The sequence below is a fragment of the Chelonia mydas genome, chromosome 8, assembly GCF_015237465.2.
Source record: "Chelonia mydas isolate rCheMyd1 chromosome 8, rCheMyd1.pri.v2, whole genome shotgun sequence".
Classification (NCBI taxonomy): domain Eukaryota; kingdom Metazoa; phylum Chordata; order Testudines; family Cheloniidae; genus Chelonia; species Chelonia mydas.
Window position 1 is genome coordinate 77,730,144 of NC_057854.1, and position 14,816 is coordinate 77,744,959.

Genomic DNA, 14,816 nt, shown 5'->3' on the forward strand with positions numbered 1-14,816 from the left:
CTTCCAACTGATACATCCCCAGCGTATAGCATAAAGTCTTGTTGTTAGACCCTAGGTCAGGGGTGGGCAAACTTTTTGGCCTGAGGGCCACATCTGGGTATTGAAATTGTATGGTGAGCCATGAATGTTCACGAAATTGGGGGATGCAGGAGAGGGTGAGGGCTTCTCTGGCTGGATGTGCGGGCTATGGGGTGGGGCCAGGGATGAGGGGTTTGGAGTGCAGGAGGGGGCTGTGGGCTTGGGGTGGAGCAGAGGGGTTTGGCATTTGGGAGGAGGCTGAGGGGTATGGGCTCTGGACTGGGGGTGTGGGTTCCAGGGTGGGGCTGGAAATGAGAGGTTCAGGGTGGGTGCAGGAGGGGGCTGAGGTTGGGGTGCAGGGGAGGGGCTCTGGTCTGGGGTAGGGGGTTGGGTCGGAGGGGTGAAGTTTCCGGCTGGGGTTGCGGGCTCTGGGGTGGGGCTGCAGATGAGGGGTTTTGGGTGCAGGAGGGTGCTCCAGGCTGGGACTGAGGGTTTCGGAGGGCAGGAGGGGGATCAGAGCTGGGGCAGGGGGTTGGGGCATGGGAGGAGGTCAGGGGTGCAGGCTTCGGGTGGTGCTTACCTCAAGCAGCTCCCGGAAGCAGTGGCATGCCCCCCTCCAGCTCCTATGTGGAGGTGTGGCCAGGCGGCTCTGCGCGCCGCCCCTGCAGCTCCCATTGGTCGCAGTTGCTGGCCAATGGGAGCTGCAGAGCTGGCAGTTGGGGCGGGGGCAGGATGTGGAGCCCCCTGGCTGCCCCACAAGTGGGAGCCGGAGTGGAGACATGCTGGCTGTTTCTCAGGAGCTGTGTGGAGCCCCCAACCCCACTCCCCAGCTGGAGTGCAGGAACGGGGCAAGCCCCCAACCCTGCTCCCCAGTGGGAGCTTGAGGGCCGGATTAAAAAGTCTGACGGGGCCCGCAGGCCATAATTTGCCCACCCCTGCCCTAGGTGCATGACCTTACACTTTGCACTATTAAATTTCATCCCATTTCTGTTGTTCCAGTTTTCAAGGTCATCCAAATCTTCTTGTATGAAATTCCACTCCTCCTCCGTATTGGCAGTACCTTCTAACTCTGTGTCCTCTGCAGATTTTACTAGCACACTCCCACTTTTTGTGCCAAGATTATTGAAAGTCAATACCAAATGATGGCTGTTAAATCTTCTGCATTAAATCCGTTGGATCTCAGTACAGTTCCTAGTGAACACATCACAATAACACTATCCTGGCTGATGTTGATAGTCAACCCAGACAGGTCAAAGTGAGAAGTAATAGGGAGAATGAACTATCCCTCTCCTCATCTTGAGTAGCGATCTGTCCAAAATAGCGTTGACACAGTGTGTGAAATCTCATGCCGCTGCTGCCTATGCTTCACCTTTCTTGTGGATGAATAGGAGACTTTATTCTACAGGGCTATCAATCCAGAACCCATGGCCAACCCTTCACTTTTATTTTCACAAACCAAAGCCCCCTCCCCCACCAGTTTTCTATCCTCTGCACCCTTGGATCTAGTTATTTTAAAATGTAACATAACAAATATTCACCTTTAAATCCATTCATTTAAACTATTTTATTACTGATAGGAGTTATGTGTATGCATTGAGAATATATGCCTTAAATAGTGTGTTTACAGATTATATCTATTAACATGCTTCAAAAACAGGAAAATACTTCACAAGTAAAAGCTTTATGTTGCTAGGTTAGTAAACTGGAAAAGTTGCAGGATTTCTGTGTTTTGCTGTCTTAGCTGGATATTGGGAGAAACGATGGGCTTGTGGTTCAAACATAGGACTGGGAGTAAGAAGACAAGGGTTCTGTTTGTAGCTCTACGGATATTTTCAAGCAAATCACTTAAACTCTGAGCTTCAGCGTCATCATCTGCAAAAGAGTTGACTAGTTAATGTTTCTCACCTGATTCAGCAAAGCACTTTAGCACTTGCTTAACTTTAAGCTTCTACTTAAGTCCCATTTAACATCAAGATCAAGTTAAGCATGTGATTAAATTTTTTTTAATTGGGGCCTAATGAGAGGGACTATATTAGAGCTGTTTTTCCTTCAGGTAGGATTTCCTTTTACACTAGTTCTACCTGATGTGAAAATTATTCTCCAGGAACATTTACACTCAAAGTATTTGTAGCGTAGTGCTTCAAGCAAAGACAAGGTATGAAATTTAATCCATGTTTTTTTTTCCCCCTTAGGATGTAAGGCCCTGATCCAGGATGAACGAATGCCACTATGATAAACGTATGGACTTTTTTTATAACATGAGCAACGCTGACACAGTAGATGAGTGGTCAGGGACAAACCTTGTTATTGTTTTGTGTTTTGGGACCTTCTTCTGCTTGTTTATTTTTATTTCAAATTCACTGGTCATAGCAGCTGTGGTCAAAAACAAAAGATTTCACTTCCCCTTCTACTATCTGCTGGCCAATCTAGCTGCTGCAGACTTTTTTGCTGGCATTGCCTATGTATATTTGATGTTCAACACTGGCCCTGTGTCCAAAACGCTAACTGTTAACCGATGGTTTTTGCGTCAGGGACTTCTGGACACCAGCCTGACAGCTTCTCTGGTTAATTTATTTGTGATAGCTGTTGAGCGACACATGTCAGTAGTGCGGATGAGGGTTCACAGTAACCTCACAAAGAAAAGAGTCACTTTTTTAATTTTATTGATCTGGGCCATTGCTATTTTTATGGGGGCTGTGCCTACTTTGGGTTGGAACTGCCTTTGCAATATCTCAACCTGTTCTTCCTTGGCTCCTATTTATAGCAGAAGTTATCTGATATTCTGGACTGTCTCCAATCTAGTTGTTTTTTTCATTATGGTGGTGGTTTACCTAAGAATCTACATGTACGTCCAGAGGAAAACTAATGTCTTATCTCCACACACTAGTGGATCCATCAGCCGTAGAAGGACACCAGTGAAGCTTATGAAGACAGTCATGACCGTCTTAGGTAAGACAATATTGAAAATTATGTATAAGGATCCGCGTGCCTGTCAAAAATAACTTAAAATCTCTTGGATATTGACGTGCTAGTGCTTGCTCACCCACTTAAGTGATAGAAGATGTCACACCATGAAAAATTATGAAGCATAGGGCCAATCAAGTTGTAGACCAAATGTCTCTTCATCTGGTAGCTGGTTAGACAATTTGGTTGTAGGCAGAATGCTACAAAATGTGTTTTGTTTTGGGTTTTTTTGTTTTTTTTATCTGTAGTTAAAAAAATACAGAAAGGTCTCTGGAAGGAGAAGGTTTGATAAAATTCACAGCAACATTACCAGAGCATTTGCCTGGATTAAAATAATAAAAACTGGGAGTTGCAAAGGAGTCTAGAGTTAGGTGCCTAAATCGCATTGAATTAGAAAATCCCAGCCAGAGAGTAAGTTTCATGGGTATTTAACCTGTAGGTGTAGGATTTGACCAATGAAACTCTAAAATTGCTTGAGACTGCCTATCTCACTGTGCCATATTGCTACAGCTATAGCCCACAGGTGTGTTTCAACTGGAACTTCCCTCCGTATCAGAGAGAGAGAGAGCTGTCCATGGGGGGTGCTCAACCTTGGATTCATTTCCCTGCTGTTAATCTGTAAAAGCTCAGTTTTGCTGACTTGCCGGACACAGGTTGGCCCATCTTCTTACCCAAGCTTTTGGACAGGGGGAGTTGTGATAGGGGCTGGTGCTGGAGTGCATGTTGAGGGAATGTTTGCTGATTGGTTGTTCCTTTTTGGGAAAGCTGCTGGGTTTTTTGTTGTATTTTTTATGGTACTGTTATAGTCATGTAGAGCCCTGGATGGACACTTTAGTTTCTTTCTCTTATCACTTTGAATAGAGAGATAATTAAAGTTTGCAATGTTGAACATCTTCAAGTACTCCTATTATGGGTGTATTGTTCTGTTGTCTGTAACTCTGAAATGGTCTGGAACTGTGAACAAGACGTTACAGACTTCAGCCATGGAGGAGTTGGAGCTGCAGGTGTGGGGGTGGGCAGGACTCTAGGCGGGGGGCTACTGACCCTAGGGGCCACCATGGTTCCTGGCAGGGGGCTTAGGGATTCTGCCCTGTGGGAGCACTGGGGCTCGGCACTTTAGACCTGCAGGAGAGCACTGGGGCTTCAGCCCTGCAGCTCCGCTCCTGGCTTCTTCCCCGTGTGGGGCACCAGGGATTGGGGCTTCAGCCCTGTGGCTCCACTCCCAGTTTCAGCTGGGGGCAGGGCTTGGGGCTTTAGCTACGGAGAGAGTACTGAGGCTGAAACCAGTGCTCCCCTCGTAGCTAAAGTCCTGAGCCTCAGCACCCCCCCGGGGCTGAAGCTGGGAACGGAGCCACAGGGCTGGAGCCCCAGTGCTGCCCCCCAGTCTAAACCCTTGAGTCCCGGTACTCCTGAGGCTCAGAAGACCCGAGCTGCCCTTCCGCCCGGAGCCCTGATCCCTGCTCACCCTGTGGCTGCAGCCCCAACCCCCTGTGGCTGAAGCTCTGAGGCAGTACAGTATTCACTTTTTTTTGTTTGGTCCGCTGCCTGATTGAGGACTTCCAGTTTCACAGGATGTTCGGTTAACCGGGAAGTCCATAACTCTGGTGTTCATATCTTTAAGGTTCTACTGTATGGTGTGTTGGTCTGTCATCTGATTTTTAAATTCCTCTTATCCATCCCGAGTGTGTGTGTGACAGTTAGGGTTGCCAAATCTTGCTGGGTAAGGTGATTTTAGCCTCAGCTGCAGGTGCTTTCACCCCTTACATCTGCCTGTCTGCCCTCGCACCCGGCACCACATTTGCCCAATTCCCACATCAGTTCTCCTTCTGCTGCAGTTTCTGAGGTTCTTCACTAAGCCCCTGGGTGGCATGGGGGTGCTGCACCACGTTCACCCCTTCCCAAGCTGGGTGTTGCAGGGAGGGAGGAACAGAGCTGATTGACTCACTGTTCACAGGAAGGGAGGATGGAGCAGGGCTGCCTGAGCTGCTCAGCTCTTTCTGCTTTCCCTTCTCCTCTTGTGAGACTGGTGTCTCCCTTCTTCTACCCCAGAAGTCCATTCGGTTCTTGAGCAGTAGGAGTGGAGAACTCTGCATATCTCCAACAGCAGCCATCATTGGTCGCTTGGCCCTGGGCAGGTGAGGAAGGCAGCCAATCAGAGCGGGTTCTCTTCCCCCCCCCCCCCCCCCCCCCCCCCGGGTTGAAATTCACAGGAGTGCTGGAGCTGCTGGCATCCTGGCCAGATGAATCCAGCTCTAGCTGGATTCGTGGAGAAATCAGGAGAGTTGGCGACACTGCATCCACTTGGCCACAAGGGACTGACAGAGGGTGTCGGTACTATCAGCACCCTCTATCCCACCAATGTACCTGGGCCCGGTTCCACTTCTGGGGATTAGAAAAAGAGACTCGGCTCACTGGGATCTCTGCCTCTGCAATTTCACTGTTTAGGGGCCAAGCAGTGATGGTGCTTTTGCAGTGTAATTAGGAAGTGGGTGGAGAAGTTGTGTATGGAGGGAGTGAAGGGGTCTGGGGGCACTGTAGGGAACTAGTTGCAGCTCTCTGAGTCAGGGCTGCCCATCCCAGCGCGGTCTGGGCTGCAAAGGTGCTGTGCTGAGGTGATCTTACACCCAGTGGATGATATAGCTCAGCTCTCCTGCCCCTAGTGCAACCCTTTTTCCACTGGGGAAGGGAGATTTCAGTTGGTGCAGGCATTGGAATCACTTTCTGCAGCTTTCCACTGGCTGAGATTGCCAGTTATCTCCAGTTATCTCCTTACACAATGCAAAGTGGCCTTTGCAGAGTGGGGAATCCAGTCCTAGATCTCTAACTCATTTCAAATACTCCACTAATCCCATCAATTTTTAACAACTTTTAGTTCCTACAGACTGGGGCCAGATTTTATCTAGTGACCCAGAAACAAAAAGCCTCAGAATTTCATTGAGTCCCCTGTATTACCCAGTTTCTGTGTCACTTAATCAACAATTGTTTTTTCTAAAAGAACGTTGAAAATATCCATTCTGTTTTAATAGCTCAGTCATCTTATATTCATCAGTAATTAAATTATAACCAGCTGATAAGAAGCTGTCAGTTAAAGCCAGATAAATTCAAATGAGAAATAAGGCACAAATTTTTAACAGCGAGGGTGATTAACCATTAGAAGAAACTATGGAGGGAAGTGGTAGATTCTTTATCTTCTTGAAGACTTCAGATTCAGACTGGCGTCTCCTATAAGATATGCTTTAGTCAAATGAAAATTATGGGGATCAATACAGGAGTAACTGGAGGAAATTTTGTGGTCTGTATTATATAGGAAGTCAGAGTAGGTGATCCAATGGTCCCTTCTAGACTTAAAAATCTATGAATAAGGTTTTCCATTTCTTTGGGGCTGATTTAGTAAAGACTTTGTCCGGGTCTGATGCCATAAAAGACAGCACAGGAACATTTGGTTTTGAGGCTTGCGGGGTGTGGGCGGTGGTTCCATGACTCTGCAATGGCTGTAGCAGTGCAAAAGCCAGATTTATGTTTTGTTTAACTGGACTCTTCAGTTTTCAAATATAAATCTGCTCCCAGGATTTTAAAAGTTGCAGATACAAGCTTTGCAGTAAGCACTTAAGAATGCTAAGGAAAACAAGATGACCCTGAGCATCCTGCTTTAGTAGCTGGTAGAGATATATCTTATCTGTCCAACAATGAATAGCTTCTTTCATAACCATCCTGCACATATAATGGTATTTAGTGCATTTGTCTTGTAGCAGCTATTAAGAAGGAATAGCTTTGTTGTAAAGAAGACAGTTTCTGTTTGTACTATATAATTCTCAGATAGCAATGCTACGGAGGAGGCATGTGTCTCCAGCACAAGAAGTTTACAAACTAAGAACAGTCATCTTTCTTATGCTGCGCCCAAGGGCATTGTTTACAGAGTCTGGCAGTCTGATTTCCACTAGCATCTCTGGTCCTAGTGGAAGCACCAAGTGGAAGGTTGTAGTGTTAAAGGACCATTTGTCGTAAATACCATGGATTATGCTTATATGGAATTATACCTAAATAGCACCTGATTTTCAGATCTACTATTAGTCCTTCAAGGGAATTTCTAGAATACAGTGCTTTTGTCATCTGTGGCAAATATTATATTGCCCCAAAACTGTTGTTAAAATTAATTCATCCCTTCCTAGTTTAGGTTAATCAGTAATTAATACACTGTTGCCGTCCTAATAATGTGTGGATGATTTGTGTTTGAGCTTTGAAAAATCATAACACTGTGCTATAAATGGCATGGTGACAAAGCTTCCAACTCCTTAATGTCATGCACACACATAGTAACTCTTCAGAGGGAGATCTTTTTCACCAGAATCTACTCAGCATCTGCTCACAGTCACTTTTAATATATTTTCCCCACTTACTCAGATGGGTAACATCAGTTTAAAAAAATACAAGAGGTCTAAATGAACTGAACCACTGGTTTGAAAGGGAGCGAGGAAAACTACATTGTTGTCTCAGTGAAGCTCTAGACAGGTCTGTGCTGCTTTTTTTTCCGGCCAGCGAGGGAGAGCATGCAACACGAAGGTATTGCATTTATCTTTAAACACCCTGTGTTGCAAGCAGCTGGCTACTTTTATCGTCATCTCATTGGCTGGGTAGAAAACAGCATCATTGTAAGCTGCAGATACAAACTGCTGTCCTTTCTAGGGGATAGGCATGCAGATGGGGATAGCCAGCCTTTCAGATAAATAGGGGGAAGAATTTAGATATTTGAGAATGAATGACTGCAAAATAAAGAATCCTCTGATTCCACCATTATGCTCCTGCAGCTCACTTTATCTCTGTTTAATGTTTAACCAAAAATCAAGCAATATTTATCTATAAAATCATGTCAGATTAGAAACGAAGTTAAGATTTAAATGTTTAACTTCCCTTGTATCCATCTGAAAATTTCTGAACCATTGTAATCTTTTGTCATCCTTGTAAGCCAAGTCTTCTCTGTACATGTTGGGGTAAAAACCATCAGGAATGCTGCTTCTTTCTTTACTCACTGAACTCCCAAAGTAACACCCTAACACCCTGATCCAGCACTAAGAACCACAAGGGTGTAGGTATCCTACTGTGCAGCTCACAGTACCTGCAGGAGTCACTTGGCTACTGATTTGTCTTGGCGTTTTTTGGCAAATTCACCTGGTGATCATGACGAAAATGACAAAATAATATTTAGCACTTCTGTGTACAACACCTTTCATCAAAGTGCTTTAGAAACTCTAAGTAAGCCTAACACCACGGAGCTTTGTCAGGACACCCGTGGACTAGTGGTTAAAGCAAAGAATAATGTCTTATTGATGTGAAAGTTCATGTTTTTTCAAAGACTCACTCGTCCATTGTTAGAGCATTTCCTCCTCTGTTACGTTCCCGTATCTCTTTCACGTTACAACATGTTGGGAGAGATGGCATGAAATGCTGGATCCAATCCTGCTCCGATGAAAGTCCATGGGACTCTTTCTGAGGGAGCAGCGTGAAGTCTTGTTTTCTGTGGAACATTTATGAAATGAAGCTCAACTTAGAAAACCCTCCCATTTGGAAGGAGAAAATTGCCATTGCAGGATTCTCAAACATGTGCCAAACATGGTCTTGACTAGATGCTTAATTGTGCAGTAGACTGTAAATAAGTGCTGCTTTTAAAAAACACTCATAATAGGCAATTATCCAAACCTTTCTGCCCAAGCCATAGTTACACGTTTTGTTCTGGGAAGCCACACACAAATAAACACGCACTGAAAAGGCTTGTCATTTATATTCACATATATATGACATCACAAAAACTTCACATCACAAAAACAAAATACATCAGAATGTGCTTAATCCTGAAATTATGACGCTTAGTTTTTGATGCTTCCTGTCTGTTGTGTAGTACACAGCAAAATATATAGGGCCAGATTCTTCACAGCTCGCACTGATTGCTTGCTACAAGACTTGGGAGAAGGGGCACAGTTGCCCTCCCACCACCAGTCCTCAGCTGGCACTGGGCAGATTACTGCCAAAGGAGATCATAATTTGAAGTGGATAGGGGATGGGACTGGGACTCAGGAGATCTGGGTTCAGTAACCGTCTCTACCACATGCTTCCTGTGTGACACTGGGTAAATCACTTCATCTACCTGGTACCTCAATTCCACCTCTGTAAGTGTTAATAAACCTCAGGGGTTTTATGAGGATAAAAATCCATTAATGATTGTGAGGCGCTCATATACTGTGGTAACAAGAACCATATAAAATAGGTAATTAGGTAGGCACGTGCACAAGTGCAGCCTCTAGGATCAGGCCCAAGGCCCAGAAAAAAGGGACATATAAAATGTGTTTAAATTTCTGTCTCTTGTGTCAGGGTGAATCTTCTCCTGTTTCTGTCTAGTCCCATTGATTGTTTTAGCATCTCACCTTTTCTTTAAAACACACAGCAAATTGTATTGCACTCCTTCACATCAGCAATTAACGAATAACTTCATAAGTTAAAATGTTATGGACTGGGGGCTTGGAAATAATTTTTTAGGATGCTTTCAAATATGCATTCTCTCGGAGTGGGGAAAGCACCAGCCACTTTGTTTCTAGCACTAAAAAAGCATTGGGGTGGGGAAGGGAAGGCAATGAATATATATAGCCTTAATCTTCTGTAGCTAAGATCACTCATAAGATATGGCCCTACTGCTGTCCGTTTGAACTGTAACGATGACACAACTGTGGATCATATTTGTCTGGTCCAGCACAGAACTATTCCTGAAGTTTCAGGAAGGCTGCACAATAATTGTAAAAAGTATCATTTCACGTTTGCTTCACTAATCACTTAAGTAAAACAGATCCTGCTCCCATTGAAATCGACAGTAAGTTGGGCATTAACTTCATTGGGTGCACCCTCAGCCCCCAACTGATGTCATAGGAAATACACATCAGCATGTTGTAGTGAGCATATTGTACTGCGTGGTGAAACACCCCTTCAAATCAGCAATTAAAATTTTAGCTTAAAAAGCTATTTGTTGTGAACTATCTAGGAAAGCATTTTTTAGGATGCTCTAAGACATGCATTCATGACCAGGCAGGCTATTTTTCAAATGTGCTGTGCAAAAAATATTGGAAACAAAATCACTAACTTCTTTCCTTTTTTTTTCAGGTGCAAAATAATCTACCAAACTAATAGTTAAAATATTGCTATTTTGTACATTGTGGAACCAATACGTTACCATGCTTAGTGCTGATTTTAGCTGAGGGGAGTTATTTTTAATGCCATATGCTTAAACCCTTGAAGATATTCTGAAATAGAAAGTGTGCCTGACACAGCCTTAACTATAAGTGGTTTGAGCAAGCACTGTTTATAATAATTCCATTATATGTATAATCTCCATAAAACTAATTGTTCAGGCGAAGGCTCTACTGCACATCTTTGCATTCTTTCCAGAGTGTTGCATTACCTAACAAAAACAGATAATTCCTAGCAATGCTGCGTTTTGTGTTTACTGGTACAAATTACTTGAACTAGATGCAGTATAATGGCTTGGTCCAGCTCACCCTGAAGCCAGGGACAGAACTGCCATTGATTTGAGTGTGGGCAGGATCAAGCTCTAAGTCAAGATTGGTTGGCAAAATAAAGAGTGGATTTCTTATTAATTGAGGACTCTTCTGCTGGAGAAACTTCAGGCATATTTGACTTAAATATAATAAACCCCTCTTAACTTTCATGTTTTCTGATTTCTTTGCTTGAAGCTTTGTAAATGGCAAACAGAGTTTGTGTTTTTAAACACTGATTTCTACTCGCAGACCCCTGCTCTATTTGACTCCTCAGCAAAACCATAGTGCTGCACTTTTGACATCACAGTGCTGCTAGCTGTGATACCTCAGGCACGCTTTGCTGCAGGAGGAAGCATAATAAGCAGCTGTCGGTATCAGCTGGGCGGCTGCGGTGAAATCCTGCTGGTCCCCTCTTCTGCGTAGAAGAGTGGCAGAGAGCAGAAGATACTCAGAGGGAAGATAGCTTGTGGTCATGTTACTCCTGGGGGCATTCTGTGCCAAAAAATTAAATTCTGTGCACAATATTTTAAAATTCTGCAAATTTTGTCAAAATAATACCACATAATCACACCAGTTTCAATTATTTTGGTAATTTATTTCAAAATACCTGTCAGGAAGTATGTCTGTAACAATACAGACACACACAAATTTTCCCCCAGGAGTAGAGAGTTAAAGAAACCCCTACGACAACCCAGTTCCTGTTTCTCTCCCCCCTCCCACCCCCGAGCCCAGCTGGGGGGCCAGACACCCACAATCCCTCCCCCCACCCCTGAGCCCAGCTGCAGGGCCCCCCAGCTAATACACTCAAACCCCCTCTCCCCAGAGCCCAGCTGTGGGTTTCCCCTAGCCCAGATACTCACCTCTTCCCCCCCAGAGCCTAGCCATGCCCCCTTCCCCCTCCCCCACCCCCCGCCCGGATCCCAGGGATCCAGAGGAAGAAAGCCTGATGCTTGGTCCCAGGCTTGCATGGAGTTTCTTGTGCACCACCCTCTCCTTCCCTCAGGGCTTGCTGGGAACTGCAGCATGGAACCCTTTAGCTCCCTCCCTCTTCCTCCCCCCCTCCCAGTGTCTTTTATGAGTGAGCTGAGCTCTGCTGAGTCCCGCGGCCCCCAGTGATGGCCAGTAGTACTGCAGCCCATTTCTGTGGGGGAAAGGAAATTCTGCAAGTACAATGTTAATTTCTGCAAAATTCTGCATTGCGCAGTGACGCAGAATTCCTCTGGGAGTAACAATGTCATGTGTGCCATTGACACTCTGCTTGCCCTCTGCTGCCTTGGTCTCTGCTTCCCTTCTCTGGGCTGTGGGATAAGGCGGCCTCTGCTGTCCTCTTTGTCTTGAGTTCTGTGGGATGGATCCTGCAGTGTAAAGACCAACCTATTATAATTTAAACTGGCTGTGTGGCTGCTGGATCCACAGTAGTCTGAACAGCAGGCCCTTCTCCCTCAAGGCATCAAATTGCCCCCTTCCCAAAACATTCCCACCCTGCTTCATCCTGTCCTGTTGTTCCCACTACTCAGCACTCTTTTCCTGCAGCCCCCACTCTGACATTGGTCATTAGCACTTGTCCCTATCCCTCTTCCTGCTTATGGGAAAAGAGCCTCCCTCCCCATCCCAGTTCCTGCTCCTCTCCCAGCTCGTTAGACACCTAATCTGTACTCCTACATCAGCACAGGCTGCTGTCCCTCAGGCTGACCAAACCTCACAGGCAGGCAGACGTGGGCAGACAGACTTGTCCTTTAAAGACAGGTCTCTCGGGCTACATTCACATCTTCCACACAGGCAGATGCTCCAAGTGGGAAACTCCAGTTCGCTTCTCCAGTGAGTAGTTTCACTCCACAGCTCAGATTGGTGCCTGGGTCCTGACCAAGAGAGTCATTGCACCCTCTATGTGTAAATCAATAGCAGGACATGGCTCTCGTTTTCATTTAAGAGGAAACAATATTTTTTGGGGCCTTGTGAAGAGTTTGTGTTTTTATAACGTTTGCTAATAGCTCCTCACTGTTTAATGGTTAAGGATTTAAAGATTCATTTTTCATCTGAGTCACACACTGTAGGAGTGTTTTCAGTGTGTGTATTTGAGTTTCATGTGAAAGCCCAGATTTGTAAACCTTCAAGGCACCAGATTTTTTTTGCAATTGACCCTGTCTCTTGTGAAAGAGGAATATTACTGCATATAATTTGAGGTGTCTGAGGTAGATGTGTTCAGTATGGGGAGTTTGGTAGGAGCAGCTGACATGATTCTATCTCAGACCTACTGAACTTTGACAGGTGTCTGGTTTATGTAGACTGGAAGGTGGAAGGTCTGCGAAAAAGGTTTAATCTTGCATTGATTCCTTTTATGGCATCATCCCAGCTAAACATACATATGTTGAAAGGAAAGGGCATGACTGCCATGCAAGTCTATACATGATTTTCAGTTCGTTCAGGTGAATGCACACAGTGGATCATTCTAGCTTACCAGTATTTCAGCAGAAACATTCATTACTTTGAGGTTCAGGGTTTTCAGTCTAATAAATTTAAAATTAAAATTTATAACTTCTATCATTTTAACCAAAAATGTACATGTGGTTAAGGCAGTCGTTTAAAAAGCTACCACCTTTTCCTTGCCCTAAACATAGGTCCTGAAAGGCAGTGCTAGTATATGGAGAGCTTTATGGCAGGGCGCAGCAGAAGCATAAAAAATGCAGATCTTCCAGATGTACAGGAATTCAGTGCAACTGAAGTGATGCAATATACAGGAAACTCACTGTAGGCTTAGTGGGAAAATCCCCAAATTGACCTGGGAGCACAATTAACGGCACATTGTGACCAGGTGTTTGCCCTTGTCTACACTACCAGAGTAAGTCAACCTAAATTATGCTACTCCAGCTATGTGAATAACATATCTGGAGTCGATGTAGCTTAGGTCGACTTACTGCGGTGTATATACTGCACTGCATTGACGGGAGACGCTCTCCTGTCGACTTACCTTAATCTTCTAGCTTTGGTGGAGTTCGAGTCGACCGGAGAGCTAGACCCACTAAATCGACCCCCGCTGCATTGATCGCAGCAGCATCGATCCCTGGTAAGTGTAGAAATGGCCCTAGTCTTGCATAACCTATGTGAGATGCAGAACTATTCTTCTGACTCACCCTGCCATCCAGACCAGCGTGCTCTCTTAAGTCCAACTAAAAAGTCTAAAAAGCTGAAAGTTTCTCTGAGGCATGTCACCTAAAGTGAGTAACAAGAGCTCCTGCAGGGTGAAAATCCTAGGAACAGACAAATTAAGAGGGAGCCAAGGCTACAGTTTAAGTACAGTCCTGCCTGAAAGCTTTGTTGAATAAGGTAAAAATAGAGGCACATCCTAGAAAGGAAGCAAGTTTGGACTATAACCCATTGTGTGTGTGATGTTAAGGATAGGGTGTGACACTAACCTTATTTGTACACATGACTAAATGTATTTTGGTGACAGTGGATCCAAAGTAAGACAATCCCTTGAAAGAGCTGACCAGTAAATGTAATGGTGTTCCTTACCATGTTCTGCACTACAGCCTTTATTTCATTAGCTGTGTGAGGCTATGTCTACATTATGAGCTAGCGGTGTGATTCCCCTTCTTGCATGCACATGGCTGTCATCAAGCTAGTGCAAGTATAAACAGCAGTGTGACTACGGTAGTATGGGCGGCAGCAGCAGAGACACTGCTTAGGCATGCCGAGTACGAACCTGGCTGAAACTGATGGGTACGTACATCACACAGTAGATACTAGAGACGTTTCTGCAAAGGACATATTTTGATGTCCAGTGGTTGCCATTCCATGCTTTATAATGTTGTCTGTGCAAGTAGATGCATTTCCTAGAGTTTGTCATATGTTTTGTCAGCACAAAATTACTAGCTGACACTTTTTAAAAACACATTTATACACTAATTTGGGGCCTGCTCCTGCTCCCATTGACGTCAGTGGAAGTAGGACAGGGTCCTGCACTATCCAGTATGGTAAAGAATAAATAATGTGGTAAACTGCTTCCCCTGTTTTCACTTGTATGCAGAGATGGTTCACGTGCTAAACTATTTCTTTGCAAGGAGCTGGAGAGTTGGCACCCTCCCTTAGCCCCTGATGTTTAATAAAAAGTTGCACTGAGACCCTAGAGGCCCCGAAATATTCAATGACGGTTGATGTCAATGTAGAGTGTGGTCTCTTCCTAATTTGGGGCCTATTCTAATGCCCACTGAAGTCAAAGGGAGCTTTCCTTTGACATCAGTGGGCTTTGGGTAAGACTCAGTGCAATAAACCTCTACAGTGTTTCTACACTGCGTA

General features: G+C 44.8%; 1 protein-coding gene across 1 annotated transcript in view; it reads left to right on the forward strand.

Annotated features, from left to right (window-relative positions):
* Positions 1-14,816, forward strand: part of LPAR3 (lysophosphatidic acid receptor 3) — a 36,406-nt gene that overhangs the window by 15,470 nt on the left and 6,120 nt on the right. Inside the window, exon 2 of the mRNA XM_037907630.2 lies at positions 2,211-2,967. Coding sequence (XP_037763558.1) covers positions 2,232-2,967 — 736 coding nt within the window. The 5' untranslated portion in view covers positions 2,211-2,231. The remainder of the gene's footprint in view (positions 1-2,210; positions 2,968-14,816) is intronic.